At 47.2% G+C, this 24,733-nt stretch overlaps 8 protein-coding genes across 8 annotated transcripts; 2 read left to right on the top strand and 6 right to left on the bottom strand.

The window, feature by feature from the left end:
• Nucleotides 1-367: 367 nt before the first annotated feature.
• Nucleotides 368-3,676, bottom strand: F4813DRAFT_389073 (glycoside hydrolase family 35 protein; the record flags this gene model as incomplete). The annotated part of the gene is made up of 5 exons (XM_049246778.1): nt 368-1,665; nt 1,717-2,425; nt 2,490-2,549; nt 2,654-2,707; nt 2,801-3,676. 5 exons carry the CDS (start codon nt 3,674-3,676, stop codon nt 368-370), a joined length of 2,997 nt encoding a protein of 998 aa, XP_049100260.1.
• A 967-nt stretch (nt 3,677-4,643) lies between these two features.
• F4813DRAFT_357972 (4-coumarate-CoA ligase) lies at nt 4,644-7,327 on the bottom strand. The gene is made up of 3 exons (XM_049243182.1): nt 6,897-7,327; nt 6,262-6,828; nt 4,644-6,206 (listed from the first exon to the last, which is right to left on the bottom strand). Exons 2-3 carry the CDS (start codon nt 6,701-6,703, stop codon nt 4,867-4,869), a joined length of 1,782 nt encoding a protein of 593 aa, XP_049100259.1. The 5' UTR covers nt 6,704-6,828; nt 6,897-7,327; the 3' UTR covers nt 4,644-4,866.
• A 515-nt stretch (nt 7,328-7,842) lies between these two features.
• On the bottom strand, nt 7,843-9,587 carry F4813DRAFT_60310 (MFS general substrate transporter). The gene is made up of 2 exons (XM_049248690.1): nt 8,925-9,587; nt 7,843-8,872 (listed from the first exon to the last, which is right to left on the bottom strand). The coding sequence occupies exons 1-2, from the start codon at nt 9,496-9,498 to the stop codon at nt 7,956-7,958; spliced, it is 1,491 nt and encodes a 496-aa protein (XP_049100258.1). The 5' UTR covers nt 9,499-9,587; the 3' UTR covers nt 7,843-7,955.
• A 1,212-nt stretch (nt 9,588-10,799) lies between these two features.
• Nucleotides 10,800-15,631, top strand: F4813DRAFT_357959 (putative ABC transporter). Its single transcript, XM_049243181.1, has 3 exons — nt 10,800-11,250; nt 11,307-12,231; nt 12,285-15,631. The coding sequence occupies exons 1-3, from the start codon at nt 11,161-11,163 to the stop codon at nt 15,281-15,283; spliced, it is 4,014 nt and encodes a 1,337-aa protein (XP_049100257.1). The 5' UTR covers nt 10,800-11,160; the 3' UTR covers nt 15,284-15,631.
• A 625-nt stretch (nt 15,632-16,256) lies between these two features.
• On the bottom strand, nt 16,257-17,118 carry F4813DRAFT_60261 (uncharacterized protein). The gene has a single exon (XM_049248689.1). The coding sequence runs from the start codon at nt 16,976-16,978 to the stop codon at nt 16,517-16,519; it is 462 nt and encodes a 153-aa protein (XP_049100256.1). The 5' UTR covers nt 16,979-17,118; the 3' UTR covers nt 16,257-16,516.
• A 283-nt stretch (nt 17,119-17,401) lies between these two features.
• Nucleotides 17,402-18,555, top strand: F4813DRAFT_389069 (alcohol dehydrogenase; the record flags this gene model as incomplete). Its single annotated transcript, XM_049246777.1, has 2 exons — nt 17,402-17,462; nt 17,555-18,555. 2 exons carry the CDS (start codon nt 17,402-17,404, stop codon nt 18,553-18,555), a joined length of 1,062 nt encoding a protein of 353 aa, XP_049100255.1.
• Nucleotides 18,556-18,844: 289 nt separating this feature from the next.
• F4813DRAFT_357956 (polysaccharide lyase family 20 protein) lies at nt 18,845-20,050 on the bottom strand. Its single transcript, XM_049243180.1, has 2 exons — nt 19,606-20,050; nt 18,845-19,450 (listed from the first exon to the last, which is right to left on the bottom strand). Exons 1-2 carry the CDS (start codon nt 19,994-19,996, stop codon nt 19,023-19,025), a joined length of 819 nt encoding a protein of 272 aa, XP_049100254.1. The 5' UTR covers nt 19,997-20,050; the 3' UTR covers nt 18,845-19,022.
• A 1,048-nt stretch (nt 20,051-21,098) lies between these two features.
• Nucleotides 21,099-23,347, bottom strand: F4813DRAFT_395975 (cytochrome P450; the record flags this gene model as incomplete). The annotated part of the gene is made up of 7 exons (XM_049247770.1): nt 21,099-21,406; nt 21,497-21,663; nt 21,732-21,846; nt 21,906-22,336; nt 22,438-22,668; nt 23,014-23,208; nt 23,288-23,347. 7 exons carry the CDS (start codon nt 23,345-23,347, stop codon nt 21,238-21,240), a joined length of 1,368 nt encoding a protein of 455 aa, XP_049100253.1. The 3' UTR covers nt 21,099-21,237.
• Nucleotides 23,348-24,733: the final 1,386 nt, after the last annotated feature.

The raw sequence follows: 24,733 nt of genomic DNA, 5'->3' as shown, positions 1-24,733 counted from the left end.
AGGAGGGCGACACTATCGTTGATGTTTTGGGGTTTCGGTTACTGAATAGCTGTCGCAGATCTGGTTGCATAGACTTAACTCACCGTATTACAGCATAACCGTATTACCGTATTACAGCATAGGCAATCAGTCGGATGTCTAGGCATATAAAGTGATCCCTCAACTGTATGCAGCAAAACTCAGACTTAGACCTCAACCAATACTGTTACATGCACTTAAGTCTCTAGCATCCACATATGACTACTCGTATCCTGTATCTAAAAATATAGGTTAGGTAGTTTCGAAGTTCATGATTATTCACATTTATTAATTAGGTATTCACCTTCGAGTTGCTGTATTGGCAACCCCTTTCTACCAGTATTCCCGATCAGTAAGCACGTTTTCTTTCCGCCCAGCCCGGACTATCTACGAGCTCGACCTTTTCCCTTCCTGTCCACACTGGCGTTCCAGCCACAAGCTCGAGTCCAGGGATCTTCGCACCACCTTGTTCGAGAGCCCATAGCGAAATACCGATATAGTTCGTGCCGTTATAGTTCAGGATTCCCTCCGGTACGGGGAATACTGTCTGGGGACCGACGTTGCTGCTTAGCTTGCCGTACTGCCAACCGTTAACGTACAGTTGAGCCCGATAGATACCGGACGCGGAAGTGTCGTTGGAAATCGAGAATGCCAGCGGGATGTCCCATTCGTCGGAAGGCAAGTTAAGGTCGAAAGAGGTTGCGTAGAAGGCAATGCCCGGCAAGCCGATACCTTCAAGCGGGGAGTGGGATACCCATGATTCCGTCGGTGCGCCTGGGAGATGGTATCCTTGGCGCTCGATAAACAGGCCACCTTCATTTAGTGGACCGCGCACGCGGTCTACGTAATCTTCACCACCGAGATTTCCCGTTAGCTTCCAGCTGATGGGTGTATTAGTCGCCTTGGACGTCTCCAGCCTCCATCCTAAGATTCCGCGAGGCTGCTTCATTTCATCGGCAACGATCCAGTTCTCGCTTAGGCCCATATTCTCTACGACGACGGTAAAAACGTGCTCCGTACCGGCTTCAAGTCCAGCACCGGTGACGTCGTATTTGCCTTGGTAGCTTGCGTTTGCTGGGTTTCCGCCAAAGGACGAGAGAAGGTGGTCGTCGAGCCATACTGATACGGCGAAGCCGCTTCCGCCTTGGGTCCATAGGGAGAAGTTCCCTTCATTACCTGTGGCGTTGAAATGGCCCCGGTACAGGAGTACTCCGGTATGGTAGCCGTAATCAGAAGAGTAGGTAGAAACAGGGGTGAAGAGGGGTTGGTAAGTGTTATCTGTGAACTTATGGTCCGCATTCGTCCATAGTGAGTCGTCGTATTCCTCTTGGATCTCTGGGAGCGAGTCGATGTACTTCCACTCGAGATCTGCCAGATTCGGGACGGCAAATGAGGGGCTGTCTACGGAAACGTGGGCAGTCGCCGAAAAGTCTGATGACTCGGTCGAAGTTTCTACGTCATTGACGAAAAGCCTTGCTTCTGGGGTTCCTACAATTTCAACTGTTGTGGACGTGTTGAAGTCGGCTTTGATGTGTAGCTCGTTGTCCTTCAGAGAAGCAGAACGCACGAGGTAGGGCCCATTAATGAGCACCTTATCGCTTGTGTCCTCAATATCAGTAAGCCAATAGTTATATGCCGCGTTTCGATCTAGAGATAGTCAGTAAGCAATGGAAAATAGTTCCGACGGGGCAGACTAACTGAGTAGATAAACCAAGATGCTGTCACCGATATGAAGGACGGATCGCTCCTCAGGGGTCGCCCAATCTATAGTTAAAAAGCTAGAGTTGCTACTCGTTACGCTATATGATTTATCACCTTCGATATTGTTAACTTGGCTATTCGATGGCGCTTCAATTGCGAACTCATTATGCTCGTCTGATCCAGCATAAAGGATAAGAACCGTCTGGTTTCCTTGCTTCAGATGGGTAAAAACATCGGCAGTGGAATAAAGCAGTCGAGTGCCTTGAACGTCGTAGTCGGTAACTATTATTTTCGAGTCTCGACCATTGAGACTGAGCGACTGGTTTGTCCGAGGAATCGTAAGTGTCCCTTGAGACGTCGGCAGTTTGACCTTGTATTGCGTCGATTCGAAACTCGAGTAATTGGTATGTCTCACTACGAAGAACGAAGCATCATCTGTGCTGTTTGCTAGTATTGGTGTAATGGTGATGTCAGGGTTATCACTGTAGACGTTATTCGAACTACTTCCCGGTGTTGCCGTAAGATAACCGGGGCTTGACTGTAGGAACGTCGCCTGTAACTTTAGTTCCGAGTACTTCTCTCGCGTAACTGTTCTGTCCTCCTTGATGACACTTCCGTAGTCGTACGAGGTGTATCCGCCAGGGTGTCCGAGGTTACCCCAGTTAGTGCCACCGAAGATCATGTAGAGATTGTTTATCGTCACACCCTGTATATGTTAGCGACGTTGCACACTTGAGATGGCTATATGTCTCGAGGTTCTTCATGCTTACCGCAGCATAGTTATTCTTGTAGAAGACTCTCTGGAATTCGTGATTCACAAGCTCACTGCACTATATAACTGTAAGTCACATGTTTGAAAATAGAAGTTTAACGAGTTATTATACGCCTTAAGTAAAGAGCTAAGTTTGTTCGTTAATGGTGTGTGAGAACCTACCTGCTCAAACCCCCAACCTCCCCAAGGATCAAATGAGCCGGCTTGAAATTCAACCTACACTGATATTAACAAATGCAAACCAAGGAATGCCCATGACGGTTCAAGAAAGAGTGCCAGGGATAAAAGCAAGGTATTTCTTATACATACTATGGAGTAAGGCGTCGTTGGACTCTGCTCGAGATGATCGTTTCGATAATTTGTAGGCAAATTTCCTTTAGGCCAAACCGTAGGATGTGCACAGTCAAATCCCAATGGGTAACCATCGTGCCCATAGATATCAACTTCGCCCTCGCCGGTTCCTGGCGCGTTGTGACCGAGGGGGCTCGCATCGTTGCTGATGAAAGGAATAACTACCCCAGCATCACGCGCCTGTTGAAGAACGTATTCCATATATGACCCGTCTGGGAAAGGGGTATAATCGCCAGCTCCCGAATACTCGTTTTCTGGTTGAAATAGAATTACCGGACCGCCATTCGTAATTTGAGCATCTGCAATTATCTTGCCGATGTTTGACATGTAGTTATCCGTCGCATTAAGGAAGTCTGGTGCGGCACTCCTCAAAAGACCGCGAACCCGTTGGATCCATCCTGGGAACCCACCGCCGCTAACCTCGGCATTGATATAAGGGCCAGGTCTAGCAATGAGATAAATCCCGGTCTTTTGAGCAGCATCGAAGAACGGCTTCAGGTCGAAGACGCCCTCCGCAGAGAAATCCCCGGGCTTCCCTTCCAAGAGAGCCCAGTCGATGTAGAACGAGATGCAATTAAAACCGAGCGCTTTAACTTTCTGTAAGACATCGATCCACAGAGATGGCACTGGGAGCCTGAACGGATGGAACTCCCCACTAAATATCAACACTCTTTCTCCGTGGACAAAGAGCGAGTGCTCATCCCAAGTGACGATATCTTGCGCGACTTGTCGTTTCTCGGTAAAATCCCGTATTAGCGTATCAGGACGTCCGCCGCTGCTGAGAGCATAGCTCAGCAGAGCTTGCGTCGCGACCAGAAACAGTGACGACCTCATTGCCAGTCCGGTACCTCGCGTAGTCCTAAAGGAAATCTTGCAAGTGGGAGTAAGGCATGGGGGATTTCTATTAAACATTAAATATTAAAAGATCTGACCGACTAGGTTACTCTATTTATGCACCTTAAGTTACATTGCGGACGATGCGCCCAGGCTGATCTCTCCCGTTATACACAAAGAAACCCCCAGACCCCCAGACCCCCAGACCTAGACCTTATGATGTAGGCCATGTTGGGGTATGTGGGGTGAAGATCAGCGCACGTTGCCAAAGATGGGGATCACAAACTTCCATTTCCGGTGGGCGAGCGAGAAAACCAACTAAGTTTGCTCACGGGCTAAAGAGGTTGAGCGGCACAGCATCCAAGAGCAAACCCGCAAGAAGGACATCATCGGTGAGGAGGCTCGTACGGTGTAAAGCTAGCATCTCCACAATGAGAGGGTAACTCCAACGTCGTAATGGCCAACGGAATAAATCCAACAGGTCCGCGAGTACGGCCGCTATTATTCCATTACAAGGGTTCTTATTGCGCAATATGTCTAGGCGACCCGACGGTTCGGCACATCGTGTACCGACAACAGCAAGTTCAGATATTGTCTCAGTTTCTCAGACTCGGATTCGTTGAATTGCCCGGCGGGCTGCAGCCGCTACAAGCGCCACACAACGCATGGCCCGTGTCATAGGTTGTATCTGTAGGTCACTGGTGCGAAGCTTAACGAATTCTAGGTAGGTTACAAGATTCGTGGGGTAAATGTGAAGATGTGATTGGTTAAAAGATGATGTGGCTAAAAAGGTACAACGAAACGAAGGAATTTCGAATTATTGGTTTAAGCTTGCTGAGATAAATAAAATCGATTTTATAATATGGTAAAGATCCTTATGTCACACATTTAACTGGTGGAAATCTTAGGTAAGTAACCTACTAGGTTATGTACTTATGCATCGTACCTAACCTTTGCCATAGGTAACACAACTCGGCCACAACAAACATCTAACTTATATCTCTCTTATCTAAATCTCATTCATATATCTTTTCTTCTTCATCACTCATGTCTACTTTTACACAACTCTATACTAAATTATGCCAATCCTTTCCCCATCATCACACTATGCCTCCCATCTCTCCAAATACTCGCAGCGTGTACAACACTGCCTAGAAAGCATAGCTCAGCCAATCCACATAAGTACCTATTCACAACTTCTCCAAACGCCTCTTCCTCAATATTTCCTCGCCAAACCGCGCCATCTCAAACTTCTTAACCTTACCGCTCCCCGTCAGCGGCACATCAGCCGGCACACCATCCTCGCCTAGCCAAAACACATGTGTCGGTGCCTTATGGCGTCCCAGCTTCTGCTGCACCCAATCGCGAACTTCCTGATCACCCAGTTTTTCCCCTTCCTTTACGGCTTCATCTGCCAGCTGCAAGAACGCGCCGACTACCTCTCCATAATGCGCGTCCTTGAGTCCTGTGACTATGGCCCGGGTGATGGCCGGATGCGCTAGTAGCCGCTCTTCGATCTCGAGGGGGTATATGTTTTCGCCGCCGCGAATAATTATGTCCTTGAATCGTCCGGTAATGGAACAGTACCCCTGCTCGTCAAACACAGCTTCATCACCTGTCCGTAACCACAGGACGCCTTCAGCGTCGCGCTGCATTACCTCTGCTGTTTTCTCCGAGTTGTTCCAGTATCCGGCTTGTAGCTGGTACCCCGCGATGCACAGCTCGCCGCGTGCGCCCAGCGGTAGGATTTGACCGTCGTGGTCGATGATCTTAGCGCGCGCGTGTGGCATCAATGTACCTACGGTAGTCAGTCGTTTTTCGATAGCGTCGTCGGTGAATGCGTTGAAGCAGGTCGGGCTGGCCTCTGTCAGTCCGTAGCTGCTAGTGAATTCTGTCATGCCAAAACGCTCGACTAGCAGTTCCATGAGGTAGCGGGGCACTGGGGCTCCAGCGATGATTCCTGTGCGCAGGTTGGTGCAGTCGAAGTTAGGAGGGAAGGGAAGACTGAATAGGGTATCGAACATGGCGGGGACGCCGTGTACCGCGGTGCAACGCTCATCGGAGATGGCGCGAAGGACGGCGGCCGCATCGAAGGTCTCCTCCGGATACACAATCTTGGCACCGTGGGTGATGACGGCCATCATACCGAGCACAAGACCGAAGCAGTGGAACAATGGTGGCGGGCAACAGAGAACATCATCTGGTGTAAGTCGCATGCGGTCACCGATGAAGCGAGCGTTGTTGACGATGTTGTGGTGTGTCAACATAGCCGCCTTGGGAAGACCTGTGGTGCCGCTCGTGAATTGCAGATTACACACATTATGCGCGAGAACCCTTTTCCCGAGACGATGAAGATCGCTGTCGCTTACCGATCTCCCTTGCTTGATTAGGTCCGCGTATGTTGGATATGACCCCGACTCGCCTCTTAGGATGACGACGTTGGGACCCTCCTTCTCCTTGGCTAGTTCCGCTAACAGTTTGGTGTTCTGCAGCCTTCCAATTTTCTTCGTCGTGAAGAATATTTTCGAGTCTAAGTAAAGTTTAGAAGGCAGCCACGTCTTGGGTACAGACACATCACGGCTTACCCGAGAACTTCAATGCATGTAGCGCTTCTGTTGGTGTGTACGTGTTGTTCAATATCACCAGTATAGCCCCGATCCGTGCGACAGCGAAGAAGACGGCGGCGTATTGCTCGCAATTACCAGCCATAATGCCAACACGATCTCCGACGCCGATCCCAAGCGAAAGCAGCGTCCTCGCCAGCTGAGAGCTCTGCTGATTGAGCTCATTGTACGTCCACCGAGCGCCCGTCCAAGGCGTGACGATGCATTCCCGACTGCCGTGATGCTGGCATTGGAGATCCAAAAGTTCACCGAGAGTTAGATCAACTAACGGGGGGTCTACCGGGCCTTCCAAATAAGACAGTGGTTGCCTCTGAAACTGAGAGTTCGACAATGCCGAAATATTCGATTGTGTAGCCATGATAGGAAGATCGTCGCTGAAAGAAGGATTGTTCAAGAATCTCATTAAATAATCCCCTCTCCTATTGACACAAGATATTATCTATGATGGAAGAGGCTTTAGACTAAACATACGAGAATTAATTTCTGCATATACACCACCTTTTCTAGCTGCAACTTTGTCTTGAGTGTCTGGCATGCTGTATTGAGTATTATACTGATGTAGAAGGAAGTTAAGCGAGAATATGGGACATACTGACATCGAAATAACCGAATTACCCCTAGTAACTCGTAAATGGTACTTATCCTAAGTACTAAATAGCTGAGTGTAGTTAGGTAGGTAGTTAGCTGAGTATAGTAATAGCTCAAGCCCGGGCATCTCTCCCATTCCGGTATATTCTCCCCAAAACCACCCAAGTTCTCACGAAAATTCTACCAGTCCACATCCCACGGACCGGGCCCCATGGCGATACTTGTACGTAAGAAAGCCGAACAAAAAGCGCATGTTATTAAAGCATCTGCAAGCCGGCCAAGAGAACACATGGGAATCCATAGATCCCAATTCCCTGGAATACGTGACGAACCAAGAAAAAAAAAACAGGCACCCTCATCCCTGTATCCATGCTCGTATGCAACCTGGTCTTTGCTGGCTCCGACTTCTACGGGTGGGTCGGACGGGGGGAGCTAGACATCTAATCAGCGGATCTGATAAGATCAAAATTTCTCTCTACATATAGCATTATGTACCTACCTACACTAGGTAGCAGCTGTACCTGTCTTATACGTAGTTACACACGCATCCATCGTGCATGTCGTGCGAGATCGGAGTACATAGAACTACTACCGTTCAAATAGTGCAACGCTAAACTCGCCAAATGCCTTACAAGGACCTAATGCTATAATACGCAACAGTATACATGCCCAGTACCTCGAGGTACTTCAACGACAATTATTTGATGCACAATGTATTTACAAAGGTACCTTTCTACATGCAACCTAGTATCTATTTGGCCTACTATTTTTTTTTTTTTTTTTACGCGTCTTGATGTTGTCTTAAATTTTCTTATTGGGGGGCTAGTCAGGTATGTTATCATTTATGTAGAAGAAGAAGAAGAGGAGGAGGAGGAGAAAAAAAGAAAAGCTCATCTATATTCTTAATGACGGTCTAAATCCGTACTCTATCATGAATATTATGCTTATGCAAACTCGCTTCAACGCCTGTAATAACTATGCTAAGTTGCCAGACATACCAAGTTCTAATGCACCACCAAGATGAGCTTCTACCTGGGTATCATATATATAGTCCACACATACTATCATCAAAGCACAGTCCCCTTGACCTGCTTGGACTGGCTAACCCTAACGTCTTGCCAGATCCCCACCGCGAGGATTTCGAAAAGTGATATGAGGGTCCCCGCGATACACATACGGGACTGGGCTATGCCGTATGCGGTAATAATAGCGCTTCGCATCGCGCTGCCCATAGGATAGCTTAGTTGTCTCTTTAGATCAGACCCGATTAGGGCTAGTTCGTCAGAAGGGACCTCGGGTAGGAGTCTAGCAAGCTCTGTTGGGAGTGTCGTGTTCCAGATGGCGCCGCTGAGCGAGCTCCCTATTGCCGAGCCCGTGTAGTACGCAAGACCCAGAATAGCCATGATGGAGGCTAGGTCGGAGTGGTCTGCGATGGCCATGACTGCTATTTGTTCGCACATAACCAGCGTACTACCCCCGATCGTGATAAGAATTTGACACATAATAACCCATGCGATATGTGTGTCCGGCTGACGGAAGATAATCATTAATGCGCCGCCTAAAAGATGCACCGGTAAAGCAGCTAAAGCTAGCCACTTGAACCTGTCTGTCCGCCTGATTAAATACCCCACGACCACGGCCCAGATGCACGAACCAAGGCCGTAGATATGGCCTATGTAGCCGGCCTCTTGGAGGGTTAAGTTATGCACAACCTGTAAATACGATGTATAATAGCCATCCCATGCAAAATAGGAAATAAATATTATGATAGATAGTAGGAAGGACCCCGCCACGTTTCGGGAGCATAGGAGCGAGAATCGTACGAACGGCCGCTTCGTTGTACGCTCGTGAACAACAAATCCGACCAGAAATGGGACACCGAATATAGGCGTGATGGCGACTATGCTGTTTACCGCAGAGCCGTGTAGCGAAAATGGGACCAAGATTAGAGTTAAGCCGGCGGCGGCAAGGAACATTCCTAAAGCTACTAAATGTTAGACTCCAGCTTACGGATATCGCCATGTAAGTTGACATACCATCAATATCAATCAGTCCTTGGCGTAATTTCGATATAGTCCACGGGCCACTCCTAGTGCGTTCCGAGAGTAAACCTAACCTTCTCGCTTTTCGCGCATTGATGATCAAAATGGATAGGACTGGCAAAGAAAGCACAACAAACAACACGGCAGAGAGACCAAATGCCCATCTCCAACCGCTTCCTTTGAGGAATGCGTTGGCTACCACCGGACCGAGGAATGTGGTGATCAATGTAGGTGAAGAGTTGAATGCAAATGCGAGCGTTCGGTCCTTGAGCGATGAAGTATCGGCAATGATGATGTCGAGGATATAGGTAAAACCGCTGATGCCGACTTGGTAGATTACCTCGGCTGCTGCGTATGTGCGGACGTTCTGGCTCGCGGCCATGAGGATAAGTCCCAGGGTCGCAAGCGCGATTACGCACGCGAGACCCTGCGGGCGGCCCCAGGAGTCGATTAGCTTGGCTATGGGCAGTTTTAAAATGCCGCTCATGATAGACGCTATTATGCCGATGGTGGGGATTAAAGAATGGGCACTGAATTCGCTGACGACAAAGGGCTGCAAGTTGGACATGACTTGGTATTGAAGAGTATTCGCAAACGAGCACAAGAAAATGCTAGAGATGCGATAAACGATCAGCTAAAACGTCGATGTCGATGGCGATGGCCGAATGCGTGATTGTTATTGCTGTCACGATCACGACTTACAAGAAATACGCCAGAATGAGCACAGCTCTCGACCAGACTTGATTGATGGCATCGGCCTGCTTGATGCCATCCTGGACATCGATACTTGCTCCATCATCCGTTGGGTCGATGGTGACTACCACATCATCTTTGCTGGAAGTAGTAGATCCATACGAATCTCTTCGAATATTACCACCATCGTCGCTACTTGAACCCCGACCCAGCAGTGGCTCCTGGCTACCCGTTATCGTGTCTTCTTCCATGTTAGTTGACGGAGGAAGACGTCGATGGAGTCTTGACATAGATATCGACTCCAGGATGAAAGAGTAAAGTTGAAACAATTGGCAGTGCACGTTAATTTGTATCGTTGCAATGTTATTCATCCAGGATTCTGGGTAGTGGATGTTTGGTCATCAGGCCACCCTGTCAGCTGATGGAACCTCTCAGCTCTCCCGAAATAGGGCAAAGACGCGGGGGGTTTGGGGGGTTTGGGGGGTTTTAGGGGATATATTCGCGCAACTTTGACTCAGAGTGGCTTAGCCACGGGGGCTTGAAGTCTTGCGCGTACAATACAGAAAATAAAACAGAAAATAAAACAGAAAATAAACAAGTTGAAAAAGTTGTGGTGATACAAAATAACCCTTCCGTGACTCCAGCTGACTGAGTCAAGTCGTACATCAAGTCGTACATCAATCGTCAAGTTGTACAAGGCGATCCGAACATTGGGTCGGGTTAAACTCTAATCCCAGATCCCAGCATAGTTCCGCGGCATACATTACCTAGGTACTGGCCGGGCCTAGGTTACCTGCTTGCCTTGTTTGCCTACCCGGTACAGCGAGTTGCAGCAAATTGCAGCGAGTTAGAATAGTGAAATAGGTGTGAGTGATAATTGCCACCCACCTATTACCCTATTACCCTATTACTCGAATAATGGTGCGAATAATGGTGCGAATAATGATGTGTTGTCCCTGTGGGCCACCTTACCCTCTAGCGCCATCAGATAACTTCATTCATAAATTAAACAAAGCGTGATCCACCACTAATCTTGGCTTGGCTTAAAATGATCTTATCAGATGCTGCATGCCAAGACCCCGAAACAGCATTGTCCTACCACTCAAGGGTTAGTCGCTGCGAATCATGGCCCCTCATCTCTCTTAGACCCCGTCCTCGGAGGCAAGGGAATCCTAACCTTGAATTCTTTCGTGGTACATGTTTGTATCTTCTGTACATTAGAGTTAGTGTTACATCATAAAAACCATACCGATGCATAGTCGCCGAAATGAGAAGGCATCTTCATCAAGGTTGGTTTATGGAGTCCGTTCCTTGGCTCCATCTAGCCCCGTATCGTCATGGATGAGGTTGTATTGGAATTTACTACGGCGCATCGTGCTTCCGGATGCCGGCGAGGAGTAAGAAAAAGATGGATCCATGGGGTCTGTCCGCTTGGGGTGGAATAAGAAAAATTTCTTGACATGTTGAATATCCTGGAAGTTTTGTGATTCGGGCAATAAACATCACAGGCGTCTAAGCAGAGAGCGATTTCGTCACAATGGGTGACACGCCTCAGAACGATGATTCGAACGCCAGCGGAAGTGCAAAGGACACTGTTTTCCGTAGAGCAACGTCAATGGCATCAGATGTAAGGTTGCCGACATACTCTTCACGCTGCGTTTAATAAACTAATCGACTATGAAGGGATCACGAGGTCTCTTTCGATACTTCCGACTCCTGACCTACGCCGAACCGAGCAAAACTGACATTTCGCTGCTGGTAATCGGTACCATTGCCTCAATCGCTGCTGGAATACCGTTCCCGCTTCTTGGTATCCTTTTTGGTCAACTGTTGGACGACCTTAACTCGGCAACATGTGCGGGTGAACAAGCAACCTCCGCGGAGGCCTACCAGTCCGATGTAAATCAAAAGGTATTGCTAGTTATGGCTTGTGCCTTAGCCCAGCTCGCACTTGTTTACATATTCTCCGTATGCTGGAACCTCTTTGGCGATCGGCTTGCTCACCGGTTACGAGAGCGTTACTTCCGCTCCTTGCTACGTCAGGAGGTATCATTTTTCGACAAATTACCAGCCGGGGAGGTCTCCTCGCGTTTGAGCGCCGACATTAACGTCATCAAAAGTGGTACATCCGAAAAGGTTGGCGTGTATATGGGTTCACTCTCAATGTTCATCACCTCCTATGTCGTGGCCTTTATCAAGAACGCCAAGCTAGCTGGCATTCTAGTGTCATTGGTTCCTGCATTCATGTTGATGTCCCTTGTCGGCGGTCACTTTATTGGTAAATTCTCGGGTCAGGCATCGCAAAATGTTGCATCCGCATCATCCATCGCCCTGGAGAGCTTGTCGAACGTTATGGTTGTACATGCGTTCAGAGCCAATAACCGCCTTGAAGAAAAATTCGCCGATGAACTCCTCGCGGCTAAAAAGAATGGGGTCAAGAAAGCTATCGCGACAGCTGTGCAGTCTGGGTTGCTATATTTCATAGCTTTCTCGGCAAGCGGATTAGCATACTGGCAGGGTAGTAAAACCATAGCTGATGTTGTTGCTGGTCGTGAGGAGGGAGTGACTGTTGGTACAACATACACGATCATATTCCTCCTGGTTGACGGTAAGACCTCTGTACGAAGCCATTATAACTGTCTTCTGATGCCAATTTTCTAGCCTCTCTTGTGATTAGTCAGATATCGCCATACTTGCAGATCTTCGGATCTGCCACAGCTGCGTTAGAAAAGCTTGAGAAGGACATCGATCGCCATTCCAAAATCGACGGAACGCTTCCCTCGCAAGGAGACGAATTCGAATCGTTTTCGGGTGACGTTACACTCGAAAATGTCGACTTCACCTACCCGTCTCGTCCCGACGTTCCCGTAATTCAAGGTGTAACGCTTCACTTTCCAGCAGGCCAACAGACCGCAATCGTTGGTTTATCTGGTAGTGGAAAATCGACAATTGCCGGCTTACTGACTCGATTATACGATCCCGACCAAGGTACCGTGTATGTAGACGGTCGAAATATCCGTGACGTGAACGTGCGTCAACTACGAAGTTTTATCGGACTTGTTCAACAGGACCCCTTGCTTTTGGATCGATCAGTCTTGGAGAATATAGCTCTCGGATTAGTGAACTCTCCTCGCGAGGAACATGGCCCCCTGCAGCCTATCCTTCTTGGTACCCAGCTGTCCCAAATAGCAGAGGCGGTGCGAGGCGGGCAAGATATAATTACTGCTGCAGAGTTATATGGTGATCTAACTGTCGAAATTGTGAAAATGGTCCAACGAGCGGCGAATCTTGCTGATGCTGACGCCTTCCTGGAGAACTTGGAATATGGATTCGGTACGACCGTTGGCCCTAATGGCGACCTGCTAAGTGGTGGACAGAAGCAGCGCGTGGCTCTAGCAAGAGCTCTGGTCAAAGACCCCAAGATTTTAGTTCTAGACGAGGCGACTTCGTCTCTCGATTCGGCTAGCGAACAGCGTATACAAAGCGCTATCGACAAGGTTTCTACGGGCAGAACCGTGATATCAATTGCGCATCGTCTAGCGACTGTCAAAAATGCTGATAATATCGTCGTCATGCGCAATGGTAAAGTCATAGAACAGGGCAGTAACATTGACCTCATTGCTAGAAATGGCGATTATGCGGCCCTTGTTCGGTTGCAGAATATGGGATCGGAGACGTCAAGCGTGAGCACTGCAAAGGGAAGCACTACGAAGGACCTGGCCCGTTCAGACGTAGACATGGAGAAAGTATCTCGGTCCCTCACTGTGGAGAACGAAAATGTTGGCGAAGCTGTCGCCACCGAAACTGAAATGGGGGTAGAAAAGGAGGCGAAGATATCCGATCAGTCGAGGCCGACATGGGCCACAATTAAAAGTCTAGCGACAATAACTCGACCTCATCTGCTCTGGGTATTTGTTGCCCTCTTCGCAGCTATTGTTGTTGGCGGAACATATTCCGGATCGGCCTTGATCTTCGGTCACACGATCGGTGCTTTAAGCCCTTGCAACTCTGAAGATGCTATTCGAGCAGCAGGTAGCTTTTTTGGTCTTATGTTCTTCGCGCTTGCTATTATCGAGTTTTTCGCCAATGGAGTGAGTTGGTCGGCATTCGGCTGGATCGCGCAAAAGATTCTCTATAAAATCAGGGTACTCTCTTTCCGCTCGCTATTTGAGCAAGACCTGCAGTGGCACCAATCCGAGAATCGCACTCCATCGATGTTGCTGTCGTATATCACAAGCGACTCGGCTGCCGTCGAAGGTTTAACAGGTTCCATAATAGGAACTGTCTTCTCTATCGGTGTCAACTTCATCGCCGCGGTCATTATGACACTCATTATCGCCTGGAAGATAGCAATTGTCTGTCTCGCAACAGTACCGCTTATGCTTGGCTCAGGAATAATGCAAATGCGTATTCTCACTCGTTTCGCAGAACGCCACGAAAAAGCATTTGCTAAATCTGTGAGCATCACTGTCGAGGCTGTGAACTCAATCAAGACTGTTGCAGCACTATCTCTCGAGCAAGAGGTGCTCGGAACATACCGTCGCTCTCTCTCGGCGCCGCGTAATGAGATGACGCGCTCTAGCCTATGGGCTAACCTATTCCTTGCAATTGCATTCAGCATGTCAAATCTCATCTATGCGCTGATCTATTGGTGGGGAGCTAAACAAATTATTGAAAGCCATTATACGCAGGTCGAATTTTTCATCGTGCTGATGGCGCTTCTAGTAAGTGCTCAGCTTTGGGGTCAACTCTTTACCCTCGCTCCCGAAATAACGAGAGCGGGAAGGGCAGTGGGCCGGATTTTCGACCTCATCGACCTAAGCCCGTCCAAAACCATGTTGGCAAAGGGGGTAAATCATCGTGACCCAGAGGCGGCTGTTGAGTCAAAGAGAATATCAACGTCAAATGCTAAGGGCCTTGCGGTAAGCTTCAAGCAGGTGAAATTCTCATACCCCGCGCGACCAAATCGACAAGTCTTGAAAGGTCTGAATATCGACATTCGCCCAGGCCAATTCTGCGCTCTTGTTGGTCCTAGCGGTGCCGGAAAGTCAACAGTCATATCGTTACTAGAACGCATGTATAGTGCAGAATCGGGCGCGATTGAAGTGGATGGCGTAGATATCTCGGGCAGAAAAGAACCCGTCTTTCGAGATGACATCGGTCTAGTGCCACAGGACAGCATCTTATTCGACGGTAGCATTCGATTTAACGTCGCCCTCGGTGCTCGCCCTGACGAAGAACCATCAGATGCGAACATTGAGGATGCATGCAAGTTGGCGAATATTCACGATACTATCGTATCTCTACCAGATGGTTACAACACACAATGCGGACCCAGTGGAGGTCAACTTTCAGGTGGCCAGAAACAACGCCTTTCCATCGCGAGAGCACTAGTGCGTAAGCCACGGCTATTACTCTTAGATGAATCGACTAGTGCTTTGGATGCAGAGTCAGAAAGGCTACTTCAGGACGGATTAGAGAAGGCGACGCGGGGTATAACGGTGGTGGCCATCGCGCATCGATTGCATACCATCCGACGCGCAGATGTAATCTTCATGATCGAGGATGGGCAATGTGTCGAAAGGGGTACGCACGAAGAGTTGTTGACTCGAAGCGAAAGCTATCGCGTAAATGTCCTGCACCAGACACTGGATGGATGAGGAGAAATAAAAATCATCTCGGGATCTATATTTAGGTAATACACTCTCAAACATGAGCGCATAATGAGACGTCAATTATATAATAATATTATATAATATAATATGAAATGTCTATAGAGTTTTAAGTAATTATAATAGAATTTGTATATACTCTTTACTAATCAGTTTGTTGTTGTAAAGAGTATTGCTCTTGTGAGATCTTGTGAGATCTTGTGAGGTGAAAGTGTAATCACAAGTATGAGTATTAAGATAAAAAAATGTGGGTATCGGAGGACGGAGGACGGAGATCTCGGAATACAATTCGCATCTCCGAGCTTACCGGCACTATGGAATGAGATGAGACATAATTAGAGCAAGGCTAACATTAGAATCAATGTGAGCTGAATTGAAAGGGCCGCATCGATGTTTATCAATACGACATGAAACTTAGAAGTGTACTAAATTTACATCGAAACAGCCGACTTACACGAGATCAAGCATTTGTTAAATGATAGATATCAACTACTTCACCAAGTACAAGTACATATTGCCTTTGATGTTTTATTTTCGTTTTTCGTATGAACCATTTCAACCCTACCTACCTAGGTTTATCTAAAAGTCTTCGATTAAGTGTATTTGTTCGTTTAGTTAGGTACCTCCTAAAGAGGTGTTATTGCAGTTGTAAACTTTTGAATTAAACATAAAGGTTCCAAGCGTGCACATGTATGATGTATTAAAATGCCTACCTGCATATGCACATGGAATAATATAACTGGAGTACATATGTACATATGAGGTTACCTACCTTATGTAGGTAGGTATTACTATTCGTCGTATATGTAATAATAATAGTCCCAAATAATAACAGTCTGATTTTCTTAAGATATTAGATCTAACTATGTAGAACGACCTCAGCTGCAAGAAGAGAAAAAGCCACATGATGCAGCTTCCACTTCCATTCCACCGGATACCAACAGGTGAGCTGAGAGTTGTCGGGACTGAACATTAGGGGGAAAACCCGCTCCCGCTTAAAAGGATGTGGGCTGACACTGACAGCATCGTGTTGTCATTACTTTGTTGCGCACTGTACACTAGAGAAATCCTTGTCGGTTTTGTCTCCCCATTAAGACAAAATCATATGATCATAAGAAAAAATTACACCGGGTCTAGAGCTAAGAGAATCTGCCTCGACTCTGCAGAGGTTCCTTCAACTGGTGAGCAACACTACCTTAACTAACTACTAACTTACATGAACTATGCGAGGTCTGCGTCATGCAGGTAAGGATAGGAAATAATACAATGGAACAATGGAAAGAGGAACAAAGGGATCGTCCACGAGGGCGTCTTTCCCCAACTTCCCCGCGTTTGAAGCCTGCAAGTTGAGACGCTAGGTAGTATTAAAAGAAGTCGATGTGCATGAATTCTACATAGTATGTATGCACTCCAAGTCGACGGGAATGAAGACGGGGCAGGCGGAGTTCCGCGCGACCGAAGGCTCGACGCTATTCTCCTATCTGCAGCGCTACCACGAACCGAAGCATTCTCTCGCGCGTTTAGTGGTGCGGTCTGGTGCGTCTGCTCCGCCCTGTGGTACCGGTACCACAGTCTGCGCATAAGCCAAAGAAGCGCCTGACATTTCAAACCCGGTCTTCCGCGGCGCTCGTCCCTTACGCCGTACCAACCAGGTTTTTCGCCCGGCCTACTCCGTACTTGCATACAGTGAGCTACGGTCTAGCTAAAACTCTAGATCGTCCGGCGACATGGATCCGTCTGTGCAAATTACTAGTACGGAGCCCTAGGAGCCTTAGGAGCCTTAGGAGCTCCATTGTAGCTTTGTGGTGGTGAGAGGGGTAAGGTGACGTTAAGCATGCCATCGAAAGGAGACTTCAACGAGACGCTCCCGGGCGGGCGCGAGCTCTATTGGTCAATGCAACTTAATTTGGGTTACTACCAACAGGTCTTGATGTGTTGCAACATGAAGCGTCTTATTTATACATGATGATTATCGCTTCGAACATTCTCAAGTCTATCATCATCAGACAACTTGGTTATAAGTTAACTAGACTTCCGAAACCTAGACCAACACTCATCTCACCTCAATATCGATCATCCATATTGACGACTCCTCGAAAAAGAAACATGAGTTCCTTTGAAATCCCGAGCGAACAATGGGCGCAGGTCGTCGAAAAGACCGGCGGACGTAAGTAAACCCTATACTACTACCCATCTGACTACCCAACACCTATCTATTTGTAGATAGGCCTACCTCATCCAGTCTCTAACATCGAATAGCCGTTCAATACAAGAAAGTTCCAGTTCCTAAGCCAGGACCTGATGAGGTACTCATCAACATCAAGTACTCTGGTGTCTGCCACACAGATCTACATGCCTTAAATGGCGATTGGCCGCTTCCCACCAAGATGCCCTTCATCGGTGGCCACGAAGGCGCAGGTGTTGTCGTCGCACGTGGCGAGCTTGTCAAGGATATCGAAATCGGAGACTACGCCGGTATCAAATGGCTGAACGGATCATGCCTGACATGCTCTTTCTGCCGACAGTCTGACGAATCACTTTGCCCCGATGCCTTATTATCAGGCTACACAGTAGATGGTAGCTTCCAACAATATGCCATCGGCAAGGCAGCTCACGTTGCCAGGATCCCGAAGGACGTCAGCCTAGAAGCAGTCTCGCCCATCCTATGCGCTGGTCTAACGGTATACAAGGCACTGAAGGAGTCCGGCGCGAGGCCCGGCCAGCAAGTCGCCATCGTCGGTGCTGGAGGTGGGCTTGGTAGCTTGGCTATCCAGTATGCCAAGGCAATGGGCTTACACACAATCGCCATCGACGGTGGTGAAGAGAAAGGCAAGCTCTGCAAGGATCTCGGTGCTACAGACTACATCGACTTCACCAAGAGCAAGAACGTAGTCCAAGACGTTAAGGCAGCAACACCAGACGGCTTCGGCCCTCATGCCGTCCTACTACTCGCTGTCAGCGAAGGTCCCTTCCAGCAAGCTAGCGAGTACGTACGTAGCCGCGGAACCATCGTTGCCGTTGGTCTACCCGCAGGTGCATACCTCAAGGCACCAGTCTTCGACACCGTGGTCCGCATGATCACCATCAAGGGCAGCTACGTTGGTAACCGCCAAGACACCGCCGAAGCGATCGACTTCTTCAGGAGAGGGCTCGTCTCCTCGCCTTACAAGGTAGTTGGCCTCAGCCAGCTGCAGGAGGTATTCGACTTACTAAAGGCCGGCAAGATCGCCGGTCGGTACGTCGTCGACACGAGCAAATAGACGGGGTCAATGGAGTTAAAAGGGGCGCAACAATGCTTTTTTCTGCGATTGTATATAAAGTTCATACAGGCGGGCTGCGATACGGCTAAACGATATGAACGAGTGTACTAATGTACCTACCAATTGAAATTTCTTATATCTTCACGGTATTTAGTGATATTACAGTGTCGATCCTTACACATGGCATCCTTTACGATTCTAACAATGCAATCCGAAGCTTTACAAGCAAAAGGAACCCTGAATGATCGTTACTAGGTTAGTCTATTGAATTCTAAGAAGACTTCATACAGTTAATATTTAGATACATATCGTCTATAGAATATGTAAATCAGACCCGTCTCTCTAAAGTCAGGGGTTAAACAGTTTGTAGGACTCCGAACATGCTCATCCCCTAACACGGCATACCTACCTAGGTACCTATCTTCGTCGTGCATAGACTACTATGTACACGAACCCCCTGTCCAAATCTATAGATCTTCGGAAGATGGCTGAAACCGCATGCCACTAGTGCTCGCAACCCATCCACTCGGGTCCGCGTCTTTAAACGCAGAGCCCGCAGCAATCTGGTCGTACCAGACCTGCCTAGTTCCCTGAGTACCCTCGTAGCCGTGGTCGTGCCAAGCATTGGCGTACAGCCCGACTCTGAACTGGAAATATCGCCCGTCGCCCACTGTTGTCGGGAGGTTGTAGGCTTCGACTACTTTCTCTCCGTCGTACCACAGTTTGAAGAACCCGGTGTTGTCGCTCTTCCAGCTAGCTTGGATCTCGACGCGGTGCCATACCCCCGCGGTTACCGTTTTTAGCTTTTTGAATTCCTTGATCTTTTGCTGGTTCGTCGGGCATACGTTGCCGTATTTGACCCTGGTTCCGAGCTGGTCGCCGTCGATCCAGACCACTAAATTAACGACTGTTAACAATTACATCTACAAAAAGAAAGCCTGGAGCGGGCTTATAGTCTCAATAGTAGCGCTTTCCGATCATTTGGGCCGAGAAATTCCAACTTCTTAGACGGTCATTGGAAAAAGATGGAGGGTTAAGAGCAATACATACTAGTACTGGGCATATAATCCTCGCCACACTTCAGATCCGAGAAATCGGCAATAAACTGGGCGATATTGTAACCCTGGGCCGGGTTGAACTGCCAGCCATCCTGGAGTCGGAAGGCAAACCCGTAAAACCCAGTGTCGCCTTTGCGGTAAACATTATACTTGACAGCTTCAGAGTGATACCGGCCATTGTAGCCCGGATCATGGATTTGTGTCATTCGAAGAGCCGTAGGACCCTTGTAAACCTGGTCTGTCACTTCATCGACGGTGCCTTTGTGTTCGTGTGTAAAGGTGTCCCATCCGGCCTTCGTTCCGGTGTTGTGCCAAAACTGCGTAGCATGAACAACCGTTAAGCCAAGAGCGAAGAGCACGTTCAATGGATTAATATGAACCATGTTGGCTAGGAAGAAAGATGAAAGAATTTGTTATCCCTATAAAGTTATGGTCTTAAAGCTCCATAGCTTTCATTTTAGAAGCACGAAGTCTTAATATCTTATATAGTACGAGCTGGTGAGAGGTGAGCTCACTGTGCTAAGCTTACATGCCTACCTGATGTATAAGGCATGTACGAGCTATCCAACCAGATTGTGAGAAATTCTCAAAACTAGTAATTCACTAGTCGATGTCAGGGGAGCTGCTTATTTGGTCCAATACCATCGTTCGCCTTCTCGATATTAACCAGGGGGGGACTTAGTTGGAAAGGGACAATGATTCTTAGATAATAAACTGTTGACCACTCACTAGGGATCTTATTTCTGAAACTGGAAAGCTCTTCTGTTCAAAAACATGACTAAGCTTACCGCTCTATGCCAAGTAGCTTAGTTTATTACTTTACAGAGCACTATTGAGTCCCTCGGTTTGATCAGATTTTTCTAATATAATATAAGGCTAGCCCGGAGCTGAATGCTAGACTATAGAAGTATATAACGCTGTTAATATAATTTGGAATTATGTATATATCTTAAAAGCCGGCACGTCTTACATGCTGCGAGATTAGTATTGTGATCAGTCACATTATACGATGATAGCGAATAGAGGTCTTATACATACTGCTCACTTACAAAAATGTACCTATCATACTCAACTCCGCTTAGAGACATACGTGAGAAGTACGTCAGCAATAGTCCGAAGATCTAACCCCGTTGAGAATGCAATAGGCTACATGATTTTACAAAATCAAACAGACCAAGAAACAACAGCATCCGGCGGACGGAGTCTATCATTTATAACCTATGTGCTCATCTAGCACTTGTCGCATTATACATCAGTCTATGCTATTATATTCGCATAATCATTAGAATACGCTTTATAGAGCATTCAAGTCTGACATATTTTGTGACGTTCCTAAGTTTTATTTGTACCTAATCCCTCTAACCGTCTTGGCAAAATAAATACAAAGAAGCACGAGAACTATCTCGTGCCGGCAATGGCGCCTCATACTCTTTCAGAGCATCCAGTATCCGAATATTGAAGTATGCAATTTTGGTAACCATCCGATCCTACCTATCCGATCCTACCTATCCAAACCATGCCAACCACGAACTGGCTAGAGTGTCCCAAATCTTTGCCATGTCCACGTAAATGCCCCTCAACCTAGTCCCACCTAGTTTATCCTAGTATGAGGTTATATACTTGTTTACCCGGATTTCTTAGTAACAGGCGTCAAATGAATATTTAATTCCGGCTTTTCCCACACGCTGAATGACCTTTGGTCCACGGTCCAGTCTCGACTATCGTCATCGATCGACATGTCGAAATTGTAAAGAATCTTAGCCAGGATGAGACGCATTTCGGCGTATGCGAGACTACAGCGCCATGTATTAGCAATTTATACCTCCCACCAAGCTTTCATACTGGAATAACAAGGCTTTGAATGAAACTTGACTGGTACTCACTTTCTACCGATACAGTTTCGCGGTCCCGTGCTAAACGGTTGCATGGCGTCCTGCTGATCATCCTTGTATTCCGGGTCGTCCAGCCACCTCTCGGGGGCGAATTTGAGAGGATTCTTCCAAAACCGTGGATCGTAATTGACGGCCCATTGGAAGACGGAGACGACAGTCTATTGCCACAAGTCGAGTAAGCGTTGTTATATACATCTGGAGAAGGGGTAGTAAATCAATTACTCACGCCTTCGGGTATAAACGTCCCTAAGATTGTAGAGCCTCCTTTAGGTGTAACTCTCGGTAGATCGCTAGTAACTGGAGGATACTGTCTCAAAGACTCGTTGAGGCACGCAAGCATGCTAGAATTCTCGTTAGCGAGCGGTACGGTTCATGGATGGGTATATAGAATGGCACTTACTAAGGTAGTTGACTAACGGACGTGAGAGTGATCTCCTGGTCGCTCCCAAAAGTAGAACGGACCTCTTCAGAAACCTTCGCGAGCTTGTCCGGGTTCATAGTCAAGAGATATGTGGCTCCGCTCAAAAGTGTGGCTGTAGTTTCTGAGCCCGCGATGATCAGTAGATTTGCGTTGCTAACAAGAGTTCCGAAGTCTATGCCCAATTCATCCTTCTTTTTAATCAACCCTTCGATCAAGTCAGGCCTCTCTTTGCCAAGTTTGATTCTCTCCTGGAGTGTTTCCGAGACGAGGTTGAGGTTCTCCTTATTCTTGCCCATTAATCCCAATCGGTAAATATACTTCACTACCGGCCGTAAGCCCAGATGCGCCAAGCTCTGGAATGCGGATGACTCCCTGAAAGTCTCTGTAATGAGCTTCACCCAAGGATGGTACTATTGTGAGTTAGTAATTGTTTCCATATGGTCATGGGGTTTAGTGTCGTCAAGCAGTCGGATGGTGTCAAGAAAATAGTGTTTGGTATCACATCACATACGCCTGTGCCCTCTAAGCAACCGAATGGCCTCCCGAAACCCAGGTCGCCGATGACGTCGAATGTTGTCCAGTTGTACCAGTCTCGCATGTTAAGACGAGCCGCACCATTCTGGGCGTTCTCGTGTAGCCGTTGTATCAATAGTTCCACATATCCCTTGATCAAAGATTCTTGCTCTCGCATCGACTTATCAGAAAACCCGTGTGAAAGTTGCCGGCGAAGGATTGCATGTTCCTTACGTCGACTGTGATAATGCTCTGAGGGAGATCGGTATTTGCTGAGTAGAATTCTATAGGCTTCGAGTTAGCATCCGCACATGTCAAGTATGTTTCAAATAGAGCTATAGTAGGAAAGGATAAGATCATGTTTTCAAATATATACAACAAAGTAAAATCTTTTAAGATCATATTGTTCTGGTTAGCATCCATAAAATACGACGTAAGCTATAAAGACCCGCTCGAGAGTCATAAGATGGAATCACCGGTCTAAGAGTAGCTTACCTGGCCATTTGTAGTTCTCTGGGGCATTGCCGACACGGTGGCCATATATATCTTTCCATGCTTAGGGGTCGCTGAAGACAACTTCGTAAGGTGTGAGTCGGAGGACTGGTCCGTATTTGGTGTGCAACTCTCGAACTTTAACGTGTATATCGCCTTTTAATATGTGATAAACTCGCGGCAGATTAGTGAGACGCCAGAGTAACGGCCCGGGGATGGAGCGTAAAGGACCCAAGAAGAGTCTATAGAAGATACCCCCTACAATGTAGAGAGATATCTAATTAATATAGTGTAAGCATTAAGCAGACCGGTAACTTTTAGACCTTCATTTAAAAGCTGGACGTTCTGTGACTTACACATGCTGCTCCTATCAAAGGAACATTAACGGGATTGCCAAACTCGAAAATAGGCGCCATAGTGAACATCGAGTGCCAGAGCTTCTAGTTGAGTTACGTCTTTGCTTTTCTCTTAAGCAGATGTTCTTCGTGCCACTAGTAACGGGGAATGTCCTGACTTATATATCGGGAATTTAGACTCCCCATACTAATAAGCCCTTACGAAAGGATATTCGATGGCAGTACAGTATACGGTATCGATAATCCCAAAAGACATCAACACAAGCTTTAACCTCTTCGTAGCGGATAATGCACCCCTGCTACGAGGCAACCATTCTCAGCCATTTTCCGACGGCCCTGTGCCGTCCCGTAATCATTTACACCTACCTTACGATTCGATAATTAGGAATTAGATGAGGAATTTCTCAGCCAATAGCAGAACAGAGTTTCCGAACTGATCTACGTATAGAGGTTAGACTACATCATGATCCTTGTGGTAGATCACCCGTTAGCACTGGAGGATTTATGTTGTTTTGTATAACCTCCCCCACAGACGATCCCGGCCCGCACAGTCCCGGTGCACAAGGTACACGTCGGCAGTCCAAGACAAGGTTATAAATCTAGAACAGACCCATATCTATTGGTTGAATGTAATTGCCTTGCCATATCATGTACATAATACGATTCGTCGCATCGATTGTCGTAACGTCTTCGCCCCAATGGGCAAAGCGCCGAGACGGCAGCCCTTCCGAATACGCAGGAGGTACGGCGTCATCAAGTTGAGGAACTCGACGGGCTCTTCGAGGAGCCCGAAGTTTTGCTCGCTTAGCAAAAGCCGATGTCTCCATGAAATCCGTAACGTAGCAGTACCGGACCATCGTTCAGCCGCATGAAAAGAAACTCTCCGAACTAAATTTATATTTCTTATCTACAGTAAGGCACTGCTAATTATAGTCTTACGACTGCGTAACCCAACAGAGTTCATATTTTGTAAGTAGAGGCCACCCCCCCAGGTAAGACAAAAGCCTAAGATGTACACCATACCATATTCTTATAATAACATTGTCAATTAACGTAGTTGTACATAAAAGAAGTCGTTTAAGTTACAGGAGAATAATATTAATAACATTATAAGTCTAAGAAGGCTAGCTATGGCGTTGAGTATACTCGTATACATAAATAGAAAACATGATTGTATAAGACAGGAAATTTTGCAAAAGATAGCAAGGTATATGTCATGAATAGGAAAGTTTTACTAGCATTTAACACAATAAATAAATCGTAAGGTAAACAAACATTAGGCATTTAAAGCCTATTATTACAATTTACCTGGTAGGGGGTTATGTAAGTCCTGACCTCTCTCATCTGATACTCCACTGATAAAGCCGGGTATACATACATAAATGATATGTAAGATCTATACATTGCAACATAAGCACCTTAATTAAAGAGTTAAAGGATACATAA

The sequence above is a fragment of the Daldinia decipiens genome (assembly GCF_022478715.1).
Source record: "Daldinia decipiens strain CBS 113046 unplaced genomic scaffold F4813scaffold_14, whole genome shotgun sequence".
NCBI classification, from domain to species: Eukaryota; Fungi; Ascomycota; class Sordariomycetes; order Xylariales; family Hypoxylaceae; genus Daldinia; species Daldinia decipiens.
This window is presented reverse-complemented; position numbering and strand designations above follow the sequence as displayed.

What these genes read in the sequence shown, in the direction of transcription:
- F4813DRAFT_357972 (XM_049243182.1), bottom strand. Translation starts at nt 6,703, where the DNA reads ATGAGATTCTTGAACAATCCTTCTTTCAGCGACGATCTTCCTATCATG. An exon ending in ACATGCATTGAAGTTCTCGG is followed by an intron (nt 6,207 to 6,261) that starts GTAAGCCGTGAT and finishes AACTTTACTTAG; the next exon opens with ACTCGAAAATATTCTTCACG.
- F4813DRAFT_60310 (XM_049248690.1), bottom strand. Translation starts at nt 9,498, where the DNA reads ATGTCCAACTTGCAGCCCTTTGTCGTCAGCGAATTCAGTGCCCATTCT. An exon ending in AGGACTGATTGATATTGATG is followed by an intron (nt 8,873 to 8,924) that starts GTATGTCAACTT and finishes AACATTTAGTAG; the next exon opens with CTTTAGGAATGTTCCTTGCC.
- F4813DRAFT_357956 (XM_049243180.1), bottom strand. Translation starts at nt 19,996, where the DNA reads ATGGTTCATATTAATCCATTGAACGTGCTCTTCGCTCTTGGCTTAACG. An exon ending in GGATTATATGCCCAGTACTA is followed by an intron (nt 19,451 to 19,605) that starts GTATGTATTGCT and finishes TCGTTAATTTAG; the next exon opens with TGGTCTGGATCGACGGCGAC.
- F4813DRAFT_60261 (XM_049248689.1), bottom strand. Translation starts at nt 16,978, where the DNA reads ATGCAAGTACGGAGTAGGCCGGGCGAAAAACCTGGTTGGTACGGCGTA.
- F4813DRAFT_357959 (XM_049243181.1), top strand. Translation starts at nt 11,161, where the DNA reads ATGGGTGACACGCCTCAGAACGATGATTCGAACGCCAGCGGAAGTGCA. An exon ending in CAACGTCAATGGCATCAGAT is followed by an intron (nt 11,251 to 11,306) that starts GTAAGGTTGCCG and finishes TCGACTATGAAG; the next exon opens with GGATCACGAGGTCTCTTTCG. An exon ending in CATATTCCTCCTGGTTGACG is followed by an intron (nt 12,232 to 12,284) that starts GTAAGACCTCTG and finishes CCAATTTTCTAG; the next exon opens with CCTCTCTTGTGATTAGTCAG.